This window comes from Echiichthys vipera (assembly GCF_963691815.1).
Source record: "Echiichthys vipera genome assembly, chromosome: 22".
Classification (NCBI taxonomy): Eukaryota; Metazoa; Chordata; class Actinopteri; order Perciformes; family Trachinidae; genus Echiichthys; species Echiichthys vipera.
In genome coordinates, this window is record NC_139847.1 from 3,534,357 (window position 1) to 3,558,356 (window position 24,000).

The 24,000-nt window shown below is 46.5% G+C and overlaps 1 protein-coding gene across 2 annotated transcripts in view; it reads right to left on the reverse strand.

Moving 5' to 3' along the window:
• The window catches only part of col4a6 (collagen, type IV, alpha 6), a 150,242-nt gene that overhangs the window by 47,127 nt on the left and 79,115 nt on the right, over positions 1 to 24,000 (reverse strand). For both annotated transcript variants that reach the window (XM_083937267.1, XM_083937266.1), the window contains exon 4: positions 17,354 to 17,431. In XM_083937267.1, coding sequence (XP_083793393.1) covers positions 17,354 to 17,431 — 78 coding nt within the window. The remainder of the gene's footprint in view (positions 1 to 17,353; positions 17,432 to 24,000) is intronic.

A 24,000-nucleotide genomic window follows, 5' to 3' on the forward strand; every position in this document is an offset into this window, starting at 1 on the left:
GGGAGAGAGGGACAGATGTCTGGGTTCAGGTCAGAGGAAAGTCAGAGGGTTGGATTTTTAGAGTGAAAAAGTGACTCAGAGAGCTTTAAAATCTCATTTATCATCGTTTTAATCCGTCAAATAACGTGTGAACAGGGTATTTCTCTGACTTTGGGTAAAAGAAAAATGGAACAGAGGCCGTTTCATGACCACACCGCGAGGAAATGTGCTTGTAAATTCATTCATAAAGACGTCCCGTAATTACGTTAACTGGCTGCTGCAGATGTACATTTAACATTTACGAGACATTTATAGATTTGTGGATCATGTAAATCCCTGCTTTCGTGCATGCACATGCACATTCCCTAACTTTGCCCTTAACTTCACCTGATGTGGATGCACACTTTAATCACAGGTATAAAGGAGGACTGCAGATTATACACTCCATGGCACATGCACACACGCACACACACACACACACGCACGCACGCACAGTATATATGGATATGCACATGCACAAAGGTTGCACACCCTTCATTATACTCAAGGTAAAGGTTCACACAACCCCTCTATTAGTTACACACACGATACAAAACGAAAGGTAACGCTCCACACCTGGTCCTATTCATATATAACTGCTCTGCCTGCAGACACAAAGCTCTGAAATCAGACATCGGGGGGAGTTGATCACGTTCGGACCATTTAAAATAAAGACTGAAGATCACACAAAGGTATAAATACCTTCCTGTGAGTGTCTAAACTTTAGGTTTTATTCTGTTCAAAGCTCATTTATCGTTTGATTACTCTGGAAATGACTACAAATAAGAGTAGTTGGCCAAATAAGACACTTTGGGAAGAAAAGGACACATAAAAATGACTCGTGGCACAAAAGCTAGGCTAGCTGTTTCCCCTAGTTTCCAGTTATGCTAAGCTAAGCTAACCATCCACTGGCTGGCCTTCCTACGCAAAGTTTAATCAACCTTATCAACCTGCGTTCTTATCTGTCCTTGTGTTTTACCAAAGCCCCCACCACAGAGACCTCCTGGTTGATCCAATCAGAAAGTGCTGCAGTTCACTGAGTGTCCACTAGGGGCAGGTTTTATAACAGAGCAGTTTCTCATTGACCCCCATGTTAAACAGGCCGTTTACACAGCATCATTAAACCTGTTTAAGTCATTCTAGTCTGTATGTTTAGCTCACATCTCCATGACAACACTGAGGGGGAGGGGCTAGTTTTTATTTTATTGGACGTTAAAGTTTATGAATAATTAGGGGCGTGGCCTCTTGAGTGACAGCTAGCCTCTGGCCCTCACTTCTCCTCGGAGGTAAACGTCAGCCAGATGGACTTATCTCCCTCCCCCCAACGTCACATACATGCCCTTTTTTGGTCAGAGGAAATGAGGCGGAGTCAAAGTCTGACAAGATGGAGACTCCTGTAGGCGAATGATTGGATCAAGTTGAGAGAACAGACCATGATAGAGAGGCTACGTCCATTTTTTATACAGTCTACGGTTCTTGTGGTTCGACTTCCCTTTAAACACATCACTACCATGTCGCCCGTCATGCTTTGAAATTTGTGCACCAGTCTAAACACTCGCTGTGTGTGTCAAATAAACTCTGTTGTCCAGCTGTCTAATGCTGATGCCACTAAGGAGGTAGAATAGGACCGTACCACCTCATTTCTATAGGTATAAGAACTGATAATGCTCATTCAATCGACAGGGTTGACCAATTAGGAGTAAAAGCCAAGGGTCTAAGTTTGCAAAATAACCTTTTAAATGGCAAAACTAATCATTTTGGAGGTCATAAATAAAGTTGAGCACTGAGACATAGTTCCTGTCGGTTTACTGCACTTTGATTTTAAAGTGACAATGATCCTGGATCAGCCTTGACCACCCCGTGTGTCTACGAGGCTCTGCTTCCAGCCTGCGAGGCCTTGGGGGGTTGGGGGGGGGGGGGGGGGGGGGGGGGTGCCAAGCCGGTAATGACAGGGCTGTGCCAGGAGCTGTCTGGCTCTCAGCTCGCACTCACACCTGGTTTCACCCGGGGAAAATATGCAGGGGATCTACTTTCTCTCACGCCTCGCCTTCCTCCACCTCCATCACTCGTTCAACTTCCTCACCTTTAGTAAGATGTACAAATGTGGCTTAAAACCGGATACAAAAGTCAATTTGTGAAGCTTCTGGCAGACAACACTGACCATGGACGTATTCTGAGAAAACGGGCCCCTGGGCACAGACATGTCAGAGGCCCCCCACTCTGTCTACGCAGGAACAGGCCACCTAAATTCAAAGAGTCTATTTTTAACCTATTAGCATGTCTTTGTCATCTTTTTTTTGTCTCAATGTGGTTGTTTTGTGTCTGTTTCAGTCATTTAGCATCTCTTCGTGGTCGTTTTTTTATCCCTATAGTCATTTTTTGTGTCTTTATGGTCATTTTGTGTATATTTGTGGTGTTTTAGTATCTCTTTGTGATTGTTTTGTATTTTTTTTCAGGGCCCCTGACCTTAATGTCCCCTGGGCCTTTGCCAAGTAGGCCCGTTCAGTGATCTATCCGCTACGCAACGTCACGTAGCGCAACGTCACGTAGCGCAACGTCACGTAGCGCAACGTCACGTAACGTCACGTAGCTTAAGGTCACGTAGCGTAAGGTCACGTAGAGTAACGTCGAGTAGCGTAACATAGCGTAGCGTAACATAGCGTAGCGAAACGTCACGTAGCGTAACATAGCGTAGCGTAACATAGCGTAGCGTAACATAGCGTAGCGTAACATAGCGTAGCGTAAAATAGCGTAACAAAACGTAATATAGCGCAGCGTAACGTCACCTGGCGTAACGTAACATAACTTAATGTAGCATAGCACAATGTAACATAGCATAATGTAATGTAGCATAACGTAGCATAGTGCAATGTAACGTAGTATAACGTAGCGCACAACATAACGTAGCGCACAACATAACGTAGCATAACGTAGTTTAGGGGATAATGTGACACAACTCAACTAAACACAGAACACAGGTGTGAGTTTATGCAACAGCTCCAGACACAGATTTACTTCAGAGGGTTTTAGGATCATCCTGTCAAAAGAGTTTCTATTTTCCAGCTCACTTTCAAAGACTCGTCCGTCTAACTGCTGTTACACACTTAACCATGGATGCATGGGTATGAAAGGGACGTTTCCCGTTTGAGAAGAGCGAATAAATGTGAGAAAAAGCTCCTAAAAGCTAATCTTCAGAGCATCTCTTTCATGCTCAGCTGGCAGTGAGTGTATCTGAGTGCTGAGGTGAGTCTCTGGTTATTCCCTAAAATGGACTTGGGATTAAAACGAGGCCGTGTGCAAAAGGAAGAAGATCACAGAGGGGAGAGAGAGTAGAGATAAAAGAGAGAAGGATGAAAGGGAAACCAATAAAGACAAGAGTGCTGTTAAATCAGGTTTTGCTGGAGCATGATGCTGCTCCGGAAACGTCCACCAGGTGGCGATCTGCCATCTAAGACAGGTCAACGACCGTCAGTGACCTCTGCATGTGAAAACAGGTGTATGTAATGATTCACTTTTAGATTAAAATAGCTTCTCACAAACATTATATACATGTTGAGTATCAAGCAATGACTCTATTTGAAATAATCCTTAAACTCAGGGTGCACTCACACTGTCCTCACACTGTCACACTCACACTGTCTCCCCAAAACAGGTTTTACGGGTAAAGCCTAGTGCGTTTGACCAGTGTGAGTGCAACCGCTCCACGCATAACTGTGGCGAGCTGGCCGTCCACGGTCCGTCTGAGAGAGGTGGGCTTTTGTACAGCACGTTTGCACATGTATGAGGACGAGGCCTATGGCGGGGTTCTGACATAATTTCCTGTTCGCCTGTTGGGACGTAGAAAAAAGAAGGAGTGACCATGCACGGACATTTAAAACAATGGCGGTGAAAGGTTCAAGTTGGTGTGATGCGGAGGTGGAGTGTTTACTGCAGATTTGGTCGATGCTGGTCTACGGCTGCTTCGAACGATTGGGACGGGAATCCGGAAAAGGTAAGAAAGTGGAACCTGAATCGTACGCGTCTACGCTGTCTCTGGCATGTTGTTCTGCTCATTTTGACGCCACTGTCATGCTCCTACGGTCCAAAGAGTGGCTCCGTCGCACGCAGCAAGTAAGAGTGGAAATATGCTGAAACATCGTTCAACAACAACGCAACATGGACGCAAATTCCAGGGACGCCATCGGAGGAGACTTACTAATATGACTGATAAGAAGAATCGATGATGGCCTTTGTATCAGTAATATCAGTTCCCATCCCCGACTGTGTGACTTAAGAAACTATCCCCTTTAAAAGTCACACAATCACACAAACAAACACGCACGGAGACACGTTTTATCAGAGATCAGTCTAAACCGATGCCCTCGTCTCCGTACACCGCTCCGCCGTTGCCAGTTGGCACCCCCGCCTGTTTTCATGCCAGCCCGGCGGGTCTCCGCCCGGCTCTTCCAGACCTTCCATCCTCATCACCTTCCAGCAGACTGGTCAGTTTGTAGGCCCAAATCCCCTCCAGCACAAAGGGCACAATGGAGCCTATTCTAGGTCGCTAAGCTCTCTGGACTTACTGCTCCCATCGGGCCTACCTCACTTCCTGATGGAGGAGAGTGCTTGGACAGACAGATTCTAGCCGCCATGCGTGTGAAAACCACTGTGTGTGTGTGTGTGGGTGTGTGTAAGTTGTCTGCCAATGCACGCGCATTCAAACACACACCCTCGGGCCCTCTACGGGGACGCATTGTTTTGAGCAACGAGTGTGCTAAGGGGGGAAGATTTTAGCTGTCACACCGCATGCTCACTGTGGGACAGTGATGGGAGCGACGTGGCGAGGTGGAGGGGGGGGGGGGGTCTGGCGAATGTTGGGGGCTTTTCGGGTGCGTGTTTAATCAGCGGGGGCAGTTTGATAACCTAGTTACGGGTCGAGCCACATGAATCGGCATAACCTCAAACGCCCTCGACAGGAAGGCAGAGCGATGACTACAAAAAAGGACGCCGACGTTGGACGCTGTTAAAGATGAAACAACTAGAAACACTAACGAAAGAGTCGGCAGCTCCCACACTCGTCCACACACACACACACACGCACACACACACACACACGCACACACACACGCACACGCACACACACACAGTCAGGAGAAAGAGGGAAATCCTCTCTAGATGGGAATGTTTAGGTCGTGCCGTCTGGTTTCCCTCCCGTCCCCTCCAGCGATCGGACCCTCGAACCATAACACCTCCGTCTATCTCAGACATGTCTGTCCCGCTCAGGATGAGTGATGAGACGGCGGCCGAGTCGGCGTACGGGCATCTGAGATGGAATTTCTAGATTCTTAGAGAGCATAAAAATAACATCAAGCCGGGAGCCGTCAAGCGTGCAATCACACCGATCTCCTCCTTATCTGATCCAGGAGGTCGTGTTTTAGAGGCTCGCTCTGCTCGTCTGTTGTCTTGTTCACAGGAAAACTACCTGCGTGTCGTGAGACTCGGGGAAGATTCTGCCCTTGGAGCACGTTGACCCGTCCAAATACCAAAACGCAAACGCTCCAGACGTCGGATAAAGCGCTCCAAACATCCGCACCGTGTCAGAGTCGCTGAGAGTGTTCGATGCGTTTACTTCCGTCGCGGTCAGACTTTGATTCAAGTGTTGTTTATGAAAACAGATGGTAATGCGTCGATATTACTATATTACTCTACCCTGGAGTCTTCATTCACAGTAAATAAGCAACAAAAACACTATTTATTGGTGTTAGCTACCTTCAATTAATCAAAAAATGTATATTTTGCTTTGGAATAATGAAATAATGACTGAAACATATCTATAAAGTTACTTATTAGAGTCAGTTATTATTAAAGTATAGGTACATTTTGTATAAATCAGGCTGTGAGTGATTTATGAAAAAATTCTTCTGTAAGAAAATCAGAATATAGAGAGGGGTAAGGGGATGCTTTGGTGTTTATAAGTGAGACGTCTCACTAAGGGACGCACGCCTGGCTGCAGCCCTCAGAAGCATTTCTCTCATTAGGCCAATCCTGATCCTGAAAGGTGTCCGTCCACCACAGGTAGTCCCAGGCACCACCTCATTCAAACACCTCTTCTCACTCGGAGCATATCTCGCCTCCAGGGCTAGCTAGCTTAACTGTCCGCGGACAGATCTTATTTAGCTTGTGTCGCCGGGCTGCTAGCTTAACTCTCCGCGGACAGATCTTATGTAGCTTCTGTCGCCGGGCGCTGCTAGCTTTGGATATTTCTCTGCTTCGTCGGTCACACCGAATCGAACTCGGTGCTTTCCTTACATAAAAACATGTAACTAATAGATTTCACCATGAAACGTCCCCAGTTGTTTACTGACATTGAGACAATTACTTTTTGTATTACACGTTTTCTGAAATGTTATGTTTAAATATGCAAATGAGGCGTTATCTGACGCTAACTTTTTTATTTTCAGGGAAAATCTACGGACGCAAACAGAAAAAGTGCAGTCAAATAAACACCTAAATGTGTAGTTTGGGTGGGTTGTTTTTTTTACACTAAAGTCTGAAAGAAGACGTGAAGGAAGCTAAACGACAAAAAAAACTTTGCCTCCCTCCTTTTAAACGTAAAAGAATAAGAGAAACACACGTTTGTCGTCCCTCTGGTCTCGAGCTCAGACTCCCACCCCTCCTCTGCAGCTCATCTGTTCGTAGTGACGGCCGCCGTTAAACAAACAACCTGTTCTCTCTTTTCATCCAGGTGCTTTCCCCTGCAATAAAAGCCCAATTAGCGCTCGGCGGGGGCCCCTGTTGTCCCACAGTGATGATGTCATAAAGCTGTGGTGGTATCTCAGCTGCCGGGACAGAAAGTGAGTACGAGGAGGGTGAAAAGACAGCGAGGAAACTTTATAGTTTGTTCTTTATCGACCTATTTTTTCCTTCAGGAATGAACGAAAATTTCCCCGAAAAACAAAAACAAGCCGTAAATGCAGCACGTGAAGTTTTACTCCACAGATTTAAAAGTTTTAACTCATTAAGGGGAGAAATTAGCCCGAGGTGACGACAACCTGTGAGTGCAGAGAGCAGATGTAATTGGCATGAGTGGCTCGTTTAAACCATTAAACACACACACACACACACACACACACACACACACACACACACACACACACACACACACACACACACACACACACACACACACACACACACACACACACACACACACACACACACACACACACACACTGTACAGCTGAGTCTGTTGAGGTGATGCGGATAAAGACGTTCGGTTCATCCCCAAAACATCTCTCAAATCTCGATCCACGTTTCATTAGGAGAGATTTGAGTTGTAACAACTCCACTCGAGCGCCGCTGCGAGAAGTTAGAATTATTGATGTGAACTTGTTTTGGGAAACCAGATGATAAGAAGGAGGGAGAGCAGCCGGGGGAGTGCGGAGATTAGAGCGTGATGAAAGAGGTGATGAATGAATCACCTCGTATCGTTCAGAAGGAAACGCAGCATCTGGTGTTGAGACAGACGTGAAGACAGTTACCACGATGAAATGACCTGGATCGACCTGCGCTCTGCCAGAACTGACCTTTACACTCTGCTAGCTAGGTTTGTATCTGTTCTTCTGCTTCGTGTGTCTTCTATTTTATGATTCATCTAAGCGCAGGTAACCTGTAAAGGTTCGTTCAGAAAGCTTGGGAATCCAAACATTATTCATGTAAAAAATGACAACTGTGCAAATGCAACATACGGCAAAATAAAATGCCACTAATGCGTGTTTCCGTCCACTGCTGTTATGTCAGGATATATATCAGGAGTTTGTTGCATCAACACATTTTTCACCTAGAGACACTTAGGGCGCACTCACACTGTCCATCCGTACCGTACCACAACAGGTTTCACGGTTAAAGCCTAGTTCGTTTGACAAGTGTGAGTGCAACCATACCGCGCCAAGGAGCGGAACGGTTGCCGGCCACGGCCTGTTTGGGAGAGGTGGGCTTTAGTAAAGCACGTTTGCACGTGTACGAGCACGAGTGTGCGCAAGTGTACGAGCACGAGGCCTACGGCGGTTCTGAGGTCATTTCCTGTGCGCCTGTTGGGACATAGAAAAAAAGAAGGAGGGACCATGCACGGACATTTAAAACAACGGCGGTGAAAGGTTCACGTTGGTGTGATGCGGAGGTGGAGTGTTTACTGCAGATTTGGTCGATGAAAAGATTCAAAAACAGTCGACAAGACGCACAAAAACTCAGAGGTCTACGGAAAGATCTGGAAACAAAGCCACGCATCGCCATGACGTCATCAATGCGTGTGACGTGTTACGGCGTGATGACGTATAGGCAGCAAGAAGCATTCTCCGAGGCCCAGGTAGTGTGAGTACAAACGGGCCTGGAGGGGGGGACAAGGACCCTAAAGCACGGGGCACGGGACGGACGCACAGTGGGAGTGCGCGCTGAGTCAGGACCCTTTGGCAGCGAAGCCCAATAGACTTCAACATGTGATCATCACTCAAACAAAAGGGTTTAAAGAAGTAAATATGTGACAAAAATGCTCATAAATCTGTAGCAAGGGAAGCATTTTAGGTAGAAGATGAGCAGGGAGTTGTTGTAGAAGATGGATATTCTCACAGCGTGGCCTTTAGAAGCGAGTGCATATGTTGTGGAAAGAGTGGAAAGTTTGGACGAATGAAACCGTAATATTTTGAGAAATGTCGGAGGATTATGACAGAAACGTGTCGGAGACGATCATCCGGCTCTTTCTGCTCGAGTCTGTGTGAAAAAACACACACTTCCTGTTCACTGTCTCCGTCTGTGGGCACATGTTGTCGTTCCTGGACGTAACCCCAGTTCTATGAGCGTGAGCTGAACCCTGTTTTAAAGGAGGCTGAAATCGTTTATTTCCGTTCCACATCGTCGGCAAAGAAACGGAGAAACAACAAAACTCTGCTGCTGGTCGACTTTAACCCGCAAACGCCAGCCGTCACACTTAAATCTGGGTCGACCCCTCCTCCACAAACAACTCTGAAGTCTGTCCACGGCCAAGGAGACGAACAAAGACACGTTTCAGATGTGATTCATCGCGGAGGTCGACGAAAATACGCGTTTTTTCTGCCGCCGTCACCTCTCGTTGTTTACAACAATCCCATTTTCCCGCCTGCGCGACAAAAGCAGCGAAGCGTGTGAAGACGAGCTGGGCCCAGCTGTGTTTAGTTAGGTAGGGATTGAGATTCCTGCACAGTTTGTTAATACGAACGTGCATATTTGCTGTATCAGTGTGTGTGTGTGTGTGTGTGTGTGTGTGCATGGGCAGCGTGGGACTCCTCTCCTCCACTTATCTGCTCTCTCTCTCTCTCTCTCGCTCTGCTCCAGCACACGCAGCAGCTGTACTCCGTCACGATACAGTCCGACGCCCACCCAACCTGCAGGGGAGGCCCCTCCGACTACGCCCGCGCTCATCTTTAAACAAACCTGCGCGCTGTGAGATTTAAGACGCGAATGTCACCGCACATCCCAAAGTCTTTTGGTTTTACAGGTGATGAGCTTCTACACGTTTAACGGCGTTGCACTTTAGGCGTAACGAGCGGGGCGGGGCTCGGGAGAAACGTCGTAAATGATAGTTTAGATTCGTGTTCAGAAAATGTCATAAATAACCGCGCCGTCATCGCCGCATCGAATCCCGAGAGCCTATAAAATCTGTAATAGCCGGTTCTGAACATTCCTGCACGTGTTTGCCCTTTAAATAAGTGTGTGTTAGTGTGTGTGTGTGTGTGTTACATTAGATCACCCAGGTGGCGTCTTATCACTAAAGAAGAGCCGGAGAGCGAGGAGGAGGAGAGCCCGCTGACGGCTTCCCTCTGGCACTTTTCCACTCGATTTCCATAGGTGACTCGGCTGGGAACCAGAGGGTTGCCGGTTCGAGTCCCTGTGTGGCCCATGAATGGAGTGTGGACTGGTGGCTAGAGAGATGCCAGTTCATCTCCTGGGCACTGCCGAGGTGCTGTGGAGCAAGGCACTGAACCCCCAACTGCTCGGGGCGCCGATTCATTGGCAGCCCCCTCGCTCTGACATCTCTCCATTAACTGCATGTATATAGGTCCTGTTTGTGTGTGTGTGTGTGTGTGTGTGCGTGTGTGTGTGTGTGTGTCCTTAATAATAACACATATTAACGGAGCGGTCGACCAGCGTCTCCCGTGTTCTGTGAGGTAAAATGAAAATACGTGAGGTTTTTGTCGATAAAAGTCTGGTGGCTTTGAAGAGAGCGTAGAACGGTGTCAGTTCCCTTTTGTGTTATTGTTGTTTGTGTGACTTTTGTTTTTTTAAAAGCTTCGAAACTATGAAAACTAACCAACAAGCCCATTTAAAAAAATCCAAACTAACCCTTTAATGCCCCAAACAGAGTAACTGGTACTTTTCTGTAAGATTCTGCCACATTTCAAAGTAAAAGTACCTAAAAACTTGATAATATGATGTTTTAATCGGTCATAAAAATCACTAAAATGTTGATCAAGTAGCCTTATTAACACAAACTTTAATGTTAATCTTCCTAATAATATTCCTAAAAGGGTGAAATATCAAACATTTACGTGCACAATTAAACATCACAAACATATTTTTGTTCTACACTGGAAGTTTTAAATAGAACCGTGATTAATTGTGCAAATGTCTTTTATGGTTGTTATTATAAAGACTAATAAAATCTGTGTCTAGAGATACTTTCACTTATGACAGAAGCGTCTCGCATCTTAATTTGACTGTTAAAGTCCACTGTGAAACGTCACTAACCTGTTTAAAATCCCATAATAACGTCTTTGGAGTTTGACAAAGGTGAACTGGAGTTTGTCCAGTCGTCATAAATAACTCTATAATTCAGAATACTACACATAAACCAAACTACAGCTGACTGCAGACGTGTTCTTCCACATTAATCACCTGCAGCAGTTCCTACAGCGGCCATGAGGGGGCAGCAGTGTGCACCGAGAGGCTGCAGCAACACTTTTAAAGGGGATTTCTTCTTCTACTGTTGTCTCTTTTGTGTTAGTTTGACTTTAAACATTTGAGTTCTCATCTTTAAAGTTGGATTTTAATATTTTTAACTTTATTTTTTACTATTTTTATCAACTGTGTTTGATTTTCCATCTTATTTTCCATTAATTATCACATCATCCCCCTGTTGTTATGTCCATTCCCCTTATTTAAACATTGTTATAACAGTAATACATTATTAAATTGCGTAACAACAACACACAGACACACACAGACACACACAGACACACACACACACACACACACACACACACACACACACACACACACACACACACACACACACACACACACACACACACACACACACACACACACTTTGGCCTGTCTGTCTCCGAGTCTGTGATCCTGGTGCCCCTGACCTTCTAGACTACTCTGTCCTTTGTGCTGGCTTTGACCTTTGACCTTTCCTAGACTAAACTCTGTGTCTGGTGACAGGACGAGATGGCGATGAGTGTCAGGTGTGTGTGTGTGTGTGTGTGTGTGTGTGTGTGTGTGTGTGTGTGTGTGTGTGTGTGTGTGTGTGTGTGTGTTTAAGACAGAAGTTCAAAGCTTAATTTCCTCTTTTCCATTATTTCCGCTCAGACTGAAAGACAAGGAGTTGGCTTTTTGTTTGCCGAGACACTTTAGGGACAAAGGGAGGCAAGATGGCTGCTTTTTTAACTCCATTTTATATGTGTGTGTGTGTGTGTGTGTGTGTGTGTGTGTGTGAGGATGAACCTAAACAAAGACCACCTCCACTTTCAGATTCCAGCCTTTAAAAGGAGGGAGAGCCTGATAAAGCATGTGTGTGATAAGACTGTCCTGTAGCTGCATCACTGTACATGTCACACACACACACACACACACACACACACACACACACACACACACACACACACACACACACACACACACACACACACACACACACACACACACAAACACACACACACACACACATAATTACAACATATTAAAGACCAAAGAACGAGAGCGAAGGGTTGGAGATATATTAAAAGATAAGGACGACGAGGATCAAAGTCGTCATTCATGCTGCTGCTGCGTCTGCGTCTGCGTGTGTGTTTGACTTCCATCTTATCACCTGCTTCACATTCTCCTTCCCTTTAACGGTTGTGTTAAGGACGAGCGTTAAAGGACTATTCCTAGACTTTAACGGCGTTTGCACCTGCCTTGTTCAGTTCAGTTGAATCGAACCTCTGTGCGGTTTGTTCGGTTGTGGTCACAAACCGACTCCGATCCGACCTCAGCCTGATGGTCTGAGGTCGGATCGGAGTCTCCTCGGAGGTAAACATCAGCCAGATGGACGTACGCCCCTCCCCCAACGTCACAGGACGACAATAATCTCTCAAACCCTTAACATGAAAAACGATCAAACTGCTTTAAAATGGAAAGACCTCTGCGGTGGCCTAGCGGGCTGCTAAGTCCCGCCCCCCTGGACTCCATGGGACCTCAGCTCCTGAAAAATTGGTGTCTATTGAAATGAAACAATTATTTTCTGGTCCCAGTCATTATCTGTCCTGGAAAGTAACTGTTTCATTTCAATGGACACCAATGTAAGTTTTTCAGGAGCTGCGGTCCCATGGAGTCTACAGGGGTGGGACTTAACAACCCTCTAGGCCACCGCGGAGGTCTTTTCCCTTTTGGAGCAGTCTGTTAGCTAGATTAAATATTTCGGTTGCTTGGTAACAGCAGGAAGTCCAAAGCACCTCGTATGAAAGCATGAAAGCGAATCGATATAGAGCCGTGTCAAGGAATCAGACGTCATCGCCGTGGTATCGGGCTAACAACCGCATCAGATCGCGTGATTGGAGCCGTCTGTTTGATAATTAGAAATACGCGCCGTGTGAGCACGGTTTAAACCAGAGTAATGAAACTAGGCTCTGCGGCAGAAACGCTGCGACCGGACGAGGCACTTCACTCCAGCGTGACACGGAGAATGTTGAGCTGACCTCGCCGGCAGCTTGACAAAATTAGGAAGTCCTCCCGCGGCCTCTCTGTTCCTGATTGACACAGATGGAGGTCAGGCAAAATTAAATAAAAGCCTGTACTTCCTGACACCCACACACACACACACACACACACACACACACACACACACACACACGGGCACACACACACACACACACACACACACACACACACACACACACACACACAAACCCTCCTGTCATCCCTAGCGCTGCCCTTTGACCCACCGGGGACCGTCCAGTGAGAGTGGATGTTATTGGACCTAATGGATCCAATATGACGCAGGAAGAAACTTTACACACACACACACACACACGATCTTTCAAACGCTGAGTAAAAACCGAAGCCCTTTGGCTATTAATAATGAAAACCAAGTAAAACCAACACACCCCGCCCGTGTCTTTGCTGTGTTTGACGCTGAATCACCCGGGGGAGCGGCGTCCCGCTCAGACAGTAGCAATGGATGTAAGAGCTACAGATGATAAGACACACACTGGGGTTCTCACATTTTGCCGTACTTGTCATTTGATTAAATGATGCAAGCTTCGTTTCTAATTTTTTGTTATCATTTGTTTTTCTTAAGTTGTTGGAAGGTCCGTTGTATGCGCCTACGTACGGCTTGTTGACCTTTCCTGAGAGATTTTATCATTATTATTATCTGGATTTCATGCAGTCGTGTGTGTGCAAGAGAAAAAAATATATAGGAGTAACATTTAAGTGAATTTATTAACAAAAAACTGTTCATAAATGCACAACAATGCACTGATAATCTAACAATAAATGTGTTCTGGATGCTATTATCAAAACGTATACAGTCTTATTAACTCATATTAATGTTAATAAGCATCTTATTAAGGACTTATAAGGCTTATTACTTATACTTGTTAACTAACACTTATGACAAGGCTCTTAATAAAAATGTCTTTTCTATCTTTCTACTCTTATCATTACGCAATATTACACAATCTAGTTTGACACGAGTTGCGCTTTTTTTACTCCCTTTTGCACGAGAAAGTGTCAATCTGACAACTTTCTTTTTATTTATGAATTGAAGCGTGTTCATACTTAAGTTATTGCATAATCAGCCCTCTTTCTGTAGCAGTGATCGACGTCCTTTAAGAGATGAACTCCTGATTAACCCCGTCATTTGTTGTCGTTCTGATGAAAGTTCCCCCTCGGGGATCAACAGAGCATCACCAGATTCATACGTGACTACATTCACACTCTGTCAATCAATCCTCAGCTGCGCCCGATCCGTCTCATTACAATTGTGCTGTTGTGTTTCTGGTTTTTTCTTGTCCGCGCAGCTCCTGCTTCATGTGGCAAAAACATAATTTATGGGCTCTGACGTGAAGTCGTATAGGAAAAACTCAGACGCCGCGCTGATTGTGGTCCAAAGCAAACCAAACATACAAAGGAGCGGCACACTTGCCGTCCACGGCCCGTTTGAGAGAGGTGGGCTTTTGTAAAGCGCGTTTGCACATGTACGAGCACGAGCACGAGGCCTACGGCGGCTCTGACGTCATTTCCTGTGCGCCTGTTGGGACGTAGAAAAAAGAAGGAGGGACCATGCGCGGACATTTAAAACAATGGCGGTGAAAGGTTCACGTTGGTGTGATGCGGAGGTGGAGTGTTTACTGCAGATTTGGTCGATGAAAAGATTCAAAAACAGTCGACAAGACGCACAAAAACTCAGAGGTCTACGGAAAGATCTGGAAACAAAGCCACGCATCGCCATGACGTCATCAATGCGTGTGACGTGTTACGGCGTGATGACGTATAGGCAGCAAGAAGCATTCTCCGAGGCCCAGGTAGTGTGAGTACAAACGGGCCTGGAGGGGGGGACAAGGACCCTAAAGCACGGGGCACGGGACGGAGGAACAGAGTGGGACACTGTCTTGTCGAGTGTACACAGGATCTACAGCGGTTTGAGACTGAATTCATGTTCATCCTGCTCTGAAACCAAGACCGCAATTCATTTGTTTTTAGTTTTAAAGGAAGAGATGATTTGTTTTCCACCTGTTGTGAACAGCTATGACCGGGGACACGCCTCGCCTCCCCGACCTGCAGGTACAAAAGTAAAACTGAAAAGAGACAAATAAGCACCTCAGCGCTCAAACGCCTCAGTTAAAGAAGGTAATACAGCGAGGGGCTGTGTCATTTAGGCCGAGCGGGAGGCCTGTGCAGGGGTAGGGGGTATTACCTGAGCTGTATCATTTACGTACAGGTACCTGGGTGTAATGTGGCCCTTGTGTCCCTGTGTTATTTCACTAAACTGGCGTACAGTGAGCTGCAGGTAAGTGTAGGCTGCTGTGTCAGACGGTAATTGTTGTTTGGATACAGGCTGAAAGAGACGAAGCTTACAGTTGGTCTGGTTTGACCCACATGTGAACACTCACAGAAAACACATTTAGGGGTTTAATCTGCTGCACTTTGTGTGTTTACGTCTGTAGATTTCTCCGTAGGGTATAAAATATAAGTAGATGAGATACAGAGGGTGGATGCTGAGGATTTGATGAGATATTGTGTCTGTAAATAGAATAAAACCACCGTCACTGAAGGTTTAACACCAGGGCTTCATATCATTCATACACTGATTTAAACGACATTTACTTCTTAAAACCTGAGAAAGTCATTTTGTTTATGACTATCGGGTCGTGGGGGGGCTGGAGCCGATCCCAGCTGACATCGGGCGTGAGGCGGGGTCCACCCTGGACAGGACCCCAGTCTATCACAGGACACATAGAGACGAACAGAGACAGACAACCATTCACACCTACGGGTGATTTAGAGTCATCAATGAACCGAACACCTGCACGTCTTTGGACTGTGGGAGGAAACCGGAGAACCCGGAGAAAACCCACGCAGACACGGGGACAACAGGACCAGGAACCCTCTCGTTGTGAGGCTACAGTGCTAACCACCATAATGCTAACGCTAATAACACTTTAGACCAAAACCTCAGACTGTAAACATGTTTATTTCTGCTGTAAAATTGGGCATCTTTAACAAAGGGATCAATGGGGATTGACTCTTATTTTCAGCCTCAAGAGGTTGAAAAAAAAATGCAAACTCCACATGGAAGAGCCCCAGCTGGGATTCAAACCAGGAACCCTCTCGCTGTGAGGCAACAGTTCTAACCACCACACCACCGTGTCGCCCTCATCTGTTACAGTTGGTGTTAATTTGACGGCAACAGCAACAGGAAGATGAGTTCCTCGCCTAAAGACGCTGTTTACGGGACGCGGTGGACACAGATAAGGGCTGTCGAGACGTGTTTAACACAGCGCCCTTTGATAAACGTCAAATAGTGATCATGTTTGTGGGGATTCAGTGTGTAGACGTGTGATGGAGGGAGATAAAAAACAAATAAATAAGAGAACGGGAGCCCTGAGGTCATCTTTCCTAATCAAGTGGAGGATTATTTAATTGTAACCTCAGTTGAAATAAACACACCTCTCACAGACTAATCACTGTTGTGTTCGCTGCCAAATAACAACCCACGAACTGACGGTGTCACTTTTTAACGCTCCGGGCGTTTGTCCCTGTCGGGGTCCCGGGGGGCTGGAGCCGATCCCAGCTGACATCGGGCGTGAGTCAAAGACATAAATCAGAAACGAAAGGTATTTATCTCTAAACAGCTGACAGGTGGAGCTATACGTATCTCTACTGTATACACTCTGAGGACTGTCAACACTTTGTGTGGATATCATCTGTTACATTCATTCATTCATCTTTAACCGCTTGTCCCTGTCAGGGTTGCCGGGGGGCTGGAGCCGATCCCAGCTGACATGGGGCGTGAGGCGGGGTCCACCCTGGACAGGACGCCAGTCTATCACAGGACACATAGAGACGAACAGAGACAGACAACCATTCACACCTACGGGTGATTTAGAGTCATCAATGAACCGAACACCTGCACGTCTTTGGACTGTGGGAGGAAACCGGAGAACCCGGAGAAAACCCACGCAGACACGGGGAGAACATGCAAACTCCACACAGAAGGGCCCCAGGAGGGATTCGAACCTGTGACCTTCTCGCTGTGAGGCGACAGAGCTATGAATTTCTGTCACTTGTGACAGACAGTAAAGTTTTTCTTATCTGTCTTATAATCAGGCTGCTGGAGCGGGTGTAACCTCTGTGCGTGTCCGTGTGGAAAAGAGCTAAAATAGAGTTCTTTGTAACAAATATCAAAAGCATAGAAGCCGTAAAATGGTGACTAATGAAGACAAACCTTCTGGATTCTGATGAAGAGAAATGCAGCTGTGCACGTGCAAACAAAGAAGAAGAAGCACCGTGGGCTGTTGGAGACATGGGTGTTACTGTGAAGGAGACGTGAACTCACCCTGCTGCCTTTCTCCGGGTTGCACCTGCATCCTGCGCCACAGTCCCGGCCTCCACACGGCCCGTCGAACTTGGTACCCTGCAGAAACAGAAGCGGACAGAGATTAACAAACGGTGTTTTGGAAATGTGTTCGACGTCGAATTTCAAGATCACATATTTTTTGGCGTTCGAACGTCGTTCACTCTCGTTTGAACGAGACGATTCAACGCTGAACCGCGACGGCAGAATGTAACCAAGCCTGAAGTCTTTGTTCGAATCCCTCCATGAATGAAACAAACAAACAAACAAAAAGATGGAAAACTACAGCAGCATGAGCCTCATCTCATCTCATCTTCAGCCTCTTATCCGGGGTCGGGTCTCGGGGGCAGCAGCTTTAGCAGGGGACCCCAAACTTCCCTTTCCCGGGCCACATTAACCAGCTCTAACTGGGGGATCCTGAGGCGTTCCCAGGCCAGTGTGGAGATCTAATCTCTCCACCTGGTCCTGGGTCTTCCCCGAGGCCTCCTCCCAGCTGGACGTGCCTGGAACACCTCCCTAGGGAGGCGCCCGATGACTTGATAATCTTTGTAGTTAGGGTGTTTTGTCTATTATTTTTCTGTTTGTTTGTTTTTTTAACTGAAAATTCACCACTTTAATATCAGAAGATATCCATTTTTTTATGGATGGATGGATAGATAGATAGATAGATAGATAGATGGATAGATGGATAGATGGATAGATGGATAGATGGATAGATGGATAGATGGATAGATGGATAGATAGATAGATAGATAGATAGATAGATAGATAGATAGATGGATAGATGGATAGATGGATAGATGGATAGATAGATAGATAGATGGATAGATGGATAGATGGATGGATAGATGGATAGATGGATGGATAGATGGATAGATGGATAGATGGATAGATAGATGGATAGATAGATAGATGGATAGATGGATAGATAGATAGATAGATAGATGGATAGACAGATAGATATATGGGTAGTAAGATAGATAGATGGGGAGATAGATAGATAGATAGATAGATAGATAGATAGATAGATAGATAGATAGATAGATAGATGGATAGATGGATAGATAGATATATAAACTACAATAAGAGAACAGAATGGCAAATTTAAAACACTATAGTACAATATACTATGTGGATTTTAAGGTGCAAAATCAGGAGAAATGAACTTTAATCTGAGCAGAAACTCCCCTGGTACTGTTATTATTATCTTATCCTGCATGGCCCTCACGTGCCACCGTAGTTTCTGTAAATACTCCATTAGTTATGTGGATCTGAGGGGTAGTTGCATCAGATTTACAGGGGTTTAAACAGGATTTAGGGGAAGCATCCAGACTGAAAGCATCATTCATTATTAATGTACCAAACACAACATGTACTATCAGGTTCCCTTTGTGTTTACAGCCTTCTTTCTGTCTTTCCTAGGTTTTTCAAACTCGGGTGTGTGTGTGTGTGTGACCGCGGCGCGTTGCCTGCAGCTCTTTTCCTTGATGAGTAACAGAGACACAAACCAGCTTTAAGTACAACCAGAGTCCAGCCTCGAACCAAAGAATAGGCAGTGATACCAGCAGCAGCAGCACCCCGGGGACGCTCTTTAAGACTCTACATGACTCCTTTCACAACGTTACTGTGACCTGGGGGGTGTTTGTTTTCTCAGAAAGGGTGAGCAGGAGCGAGAGGCTTCATCACCAGCACACAGGGTTCAATAAAGGGCGCACTCACACTGTCCTTCCGTACCGTGCCCAAACAGGTTCCACGGCTAAAGTCTAGTGCGTTTGACCAGTGTGAGTGCAACCGTATTGCGTCTAGGAGCAGCACGCTTGCCGTCCACAGCTCGTCTGAGAGAGGTGGGCTTTAGTAAAGCACGTTTGCACGTGTACGAGCACGAGCGTGCGAATGTGTACGAGCACGAGGCCTACGGCGGTTCTGAGGTCATTTCCTGTGCGCCTGTTGGGACGTAGAAAAAAGAAGGAGGGACCATGCGCGGACATTTAAAACAATGGCGGTGAAAGGTTCACGTTGGTGTGATGCGGAGGTGGAGTGTTTACTGCAGATTTGGTCGATGAAAAGATTCAAAAACAGTCGACAAGACGCACAAAAACTCCGAGGTCTACGGAAAGATCTGGAAACAAAGCCACGCATCGCCATGACGTCATCAATGCGTGTGACGTGTTACGGCGTGATGACGTATAGGCAGCAAGAAGCATTCTCCGAGGCCCAGGTAGTGTGAGTACAAACGGGCCTGGAGGGGGGGACAAGGACCCTAAAGCACGGGGCACAGGACGGAGGCGCAGTGGGAGGGCGCCCTAAGAGTCATGTTTTTTGTCCTTTTGTGTTTCTTTTGTTGTCATTTTTGCACCTATTTTTAGAGATTGTATGCTTCTGTGTGGTTGCTTAGGTCCTTGATAGTCTGTATGTGCGTGTTTTGATGGTTTTGTGTCCATTTTCAAGCATTTGCCATCTTTTTGCGGTTGTTTTGCATCTCTTCGTTGCCATTTTGTGTCTTTCTGGTGTCATTTATCGTCTCTTTGGATCACACCTGGGCTCTGGTCACGTAGCAACATCATGAAAACAATTATTGCGGCATCACTCAACCCTGCAGAGATGTGCTCGACCCTCTTTAACTGGATATTTCTCAGACGCTTTCCCTCCAGTCTTTCCCAGACTCTTATTATATTAGACCCAGACCCAGACCAGACCATCTGATGACTACTTAAGGGGGTCCTGGAGGGTCCTTGACCTCCATTATTGTGGATATGAACACTCACAGACTGTGGTCATTATGAACTAATACACCCGGCATTTTCTCCTCACCCGCCCCTCCTCCGTCACACCCCCGTCGACACCCTCCTGCCCCCCCTCCCTCTCCCACCCGGCCAGCACCCTTTCATCCACTAATCACATTGAAATGCCAGCCATGACCTTTTGGTTCGATCCCAAAGAGACCCCCAAACTATGTCTCATATGAGATTTTTGCCTCGATATTCACAACGAGGTGATTCATTAATGTGTGTGTGATGGGACGGGTGAAGGTCGGATGCACAGACACACACATACGTTGAAGACAAATAGGAAAACACACATACATCTCTGCTCGCCATGTGGTCCAGTCAGTCAATAAATGGCGTTGGGTGTTTTGAAGTTTTAAGAGGCTCATATATATGAGCTTACGCCACTCACACGTCAGCTTATAAAAGCCCTCTGTGTGCCGCTTATAACCTCTAAAAGCACGGCGTGATGTTGCGTAGATATCTCAGGAATGCCGCCCTGAACGCAACGAGGTTAATCTGTAGTTCACTTGGAGTTTAGGAGCGTGTTTACGGGATGCAGGAGGATGAAAGTGGGTGTAAATTAATCAGAAAACAAATATATGAATACCTCGGCAAAGAGAACTCAACGTCCACTCACAAGGACAAACTCCAGGCACCGGAAAAGACCAAAATGTGGGAATATTGTCGTTTCCATACCTGATTCTGATTATTAAAGGAACATAATAGTATATATTTAAAGAAAACAGTGTTCAAAGCTCGGATATAAACCTTAACTCAATGTAAACCACTAGCTACTGTACATATCTCCATGACAACTGAGCCAAAGAGACACAACTATAGCTCCGAAAAAGACAATTGACCAATTGAAATACTGTATATACAAGTATGTTGACTTAACGGCCCATTTAACACTCAATAGGGGGCGACAGTAGCTCAGTCCATAGGTGACTCGGCTGGGAACCGTGTGTGGACCATGAATGGAGCGTGGACTATAGCTGGAGAGGTGCCAGTTCATCTCCTGGGCACTTCAGAGGTGATGTTGAGCAAGGCGACGAACCCCCAACTGCTCGGGGCGCCGATCCATTGGCCCAAAGAAAGAGGTAGCGGGTCCAAGCGGCCGAAATGTGTTTCCTCAGGAGGGGGGCTGGAATCTCCCTTAGAGAGAGGGGGAGAAGTTCAGCATCCGTGAGGAACTCGGAGTAGAGCCGCTGCTCCTTTGTGTTGAAAGGAGCCAGTTGAGGTGGTTCAGGATCATCTGGTAAGGATGAACCCTGGGCGCCTCCCTAGGGAGGTGTTCCAGGCACGTCCAGCTGGGAGGAGGCCTCGGGGAAGACCCAGGACCAGGGGGAGAGATTAGATCTCCACACTGGCCTGGGAACGCCTCAGGATCCCCCAGTTAGAGCTGGTTAATGTGGCCCGGGAAAGGGAAGTTTGGGGTCCCCTGCTGGAGCTGCTGCCCCCGAGACCCGACCCCGGATAAGAGGCTGAAGATGGGATGAGATGGGATGTATATACAGTATACTGTCAAGCATGTGGACTTAACGGCCCATTTAACACTCAATAATCCACATTCTCATCCGGACTGACGCTCACGCAGCGTATATCCGACTACTACAGAGAGTCCAATCCCTCTGTGTTGTTATGCACCAGTCCGTCCTTAATTAACTTTCACTTATTGTCGTCGCTGGTATTTACAAATCCACGAGCACTCAGCCTGCAAGGATCTGTTCTGACCCTTGTTCCAAATAAACTTGAGTCAAATTTGAACTAGGGGTGGACGATATAGGTATATTCCTTCCATCCCACTATAAATAATTTCTTATCTTGATATATATCACGATACAGCATGTTTTCTGCCAATTCCATACATGATAAAATAGTCGATATAACATAAACACATGGTAAAGTGTATTTTTGTACACTGCTGTGGGAATTAAAATGGGAACAAATACAAAATTATAGTAGTATTTTCTCATTTTATTGACAACTTTAGAGCAAAACAAAGTATCAGATTGATTAATTTATCTTCTAAATGTGGGGTTTTTACTTGGTGGAGTATCTAATTATATTTTTATGGTGCATTACTGGGATTCTTACTGAAGCAAAGGTCCCGAATACTTCTTCCACCACAGCTGCCAACGACGACAAGACATAAAACGGAGTGAGAGAGGAAAGGAGGGAGGAAGGAAACATGGGAAAACACACAACAAGGAGGAAGCGAGCTTTTGGCACCAAGTATGGAGAGCAGAGAGAGAGAGAGAGAGAGGGAGGGAGAAGGAAGGAGAAGGAGGGGAAAGGTCAGTGGTGCTGGTCCTGCTTTCTTCCCTGTGATCTCCTCGACTCTGCTAATCACGATGACAGAAGGAGGGCAGGAGAGGGACAGAGTGAGCAGGGGAACGGTGACATTTGGGCGAATGGAGGGAGCGAGAAAGAGAGCGAGTAAGAGACACGGAGGCACAACGAGGGAGCTCAAAGGAACCTTTTGGCAAAGGAAATTGAAGGAAAGGGGATAAAAATAGAGGCGAAACAAGCAATTTGGAGCATTAAGGTAAATGGTTAATGGACTTGTACTTAGAAAGTACTCAAGGCGCTTTCACAGTTTTTGTCACATTCACCCTGATGGCCGTGGACATCTACAGACCATCTAATCTGACCATTCACACCACATTTAGGGTGCACTCACACCGTCCTTCCGCACCGGGGCCAAAACAGGTTTTTCGGGTCAAGCCTAGTGCGTTTGACCAGTGTGAGTGCAACCGCTCTGCACCTAGTTGCAGCCAGCTGGCCGTCCACGGCCCGTCTGAGAGAGGTGGGCTTTTGTAAAGCACGTTTGCACATGTACGAGCACGAGCGTGCGCACGTGTAGGAGCACGAGGCCTACGGCGGTACTTAGGTCATTTCCTGTGCGCCTGTTGGGACGTAGAAAAAAGAAGGAGGGACCATGCGCGGACATTTAAATCAATGGCGGTGAAAGGTTCACGTTGGTGTGATGCGGAGGTGGAGTGTTTACTGCAGATTTGGTCGATGAAAAGATTCAAAAACAGTCGACAAGACGCACAAAAACTCTGAGGTCTACGGAAAGATCTGGAAACAAAGCCACGCATCGCCATGACGTCATCAATGCGTGTGACGTGTTACAGCGTGATGACGTATAGGCAGCAAGAAGCATTCTCCGAGGCCCAGGTAGTGTGAGTACAAACGGGCCTGGAGGGGGGGGACAAGGACCCTAAAGCACGGGGCACGGGACGGAGGCACAGTGGGAGTGCGCCCTTACACACCCATGCGCAGCACGGGGAGCAATTGGGGGTTCAGTGTCTTGCCCAAGGACACTTCAAAATGTAGACCTGAGGATCAAACCACCGATCTCTCAAATGGAGGACGACCCACTCTTCAACTGAGCCACAGCCGCCCCTGAGGGATCTCAAAAAAACCAAAGCAACAAAGTGGAAGAAGCAAAGATGAGAACTTTAAGGGAAATAGCTGCAGAGATTCGACAAACGATGATCCCTGTATCATGTTGCTCTTGTTGTTGAGGCATGGATTCCTCCTCAGGTATTGTCCAATCACAGCGTGCCGCCTCGGATTGTTACTGGCCCTGCAGATGCATTGTTCTGGGATATAATCCAGCCTCTACCTAAAGCAGGGGCGGAGACGCGCTTATACCTGTTCAACTCCCTCTGTCCACACCCAGAGCTGAGAGAGAGGGATGATGCTAAGCCAGCGCCCGAGGGAGCGGAGGACGTGTGATGTAGAGGTAAATACAGACGAGAGACAGTGAGTGGACTGACTCAAGTGCACTTGGATGTGAAGTGAAACCCACGTTTCAGGCGGGTTAAAGTACCGAATGAGCTTCCAAACCCA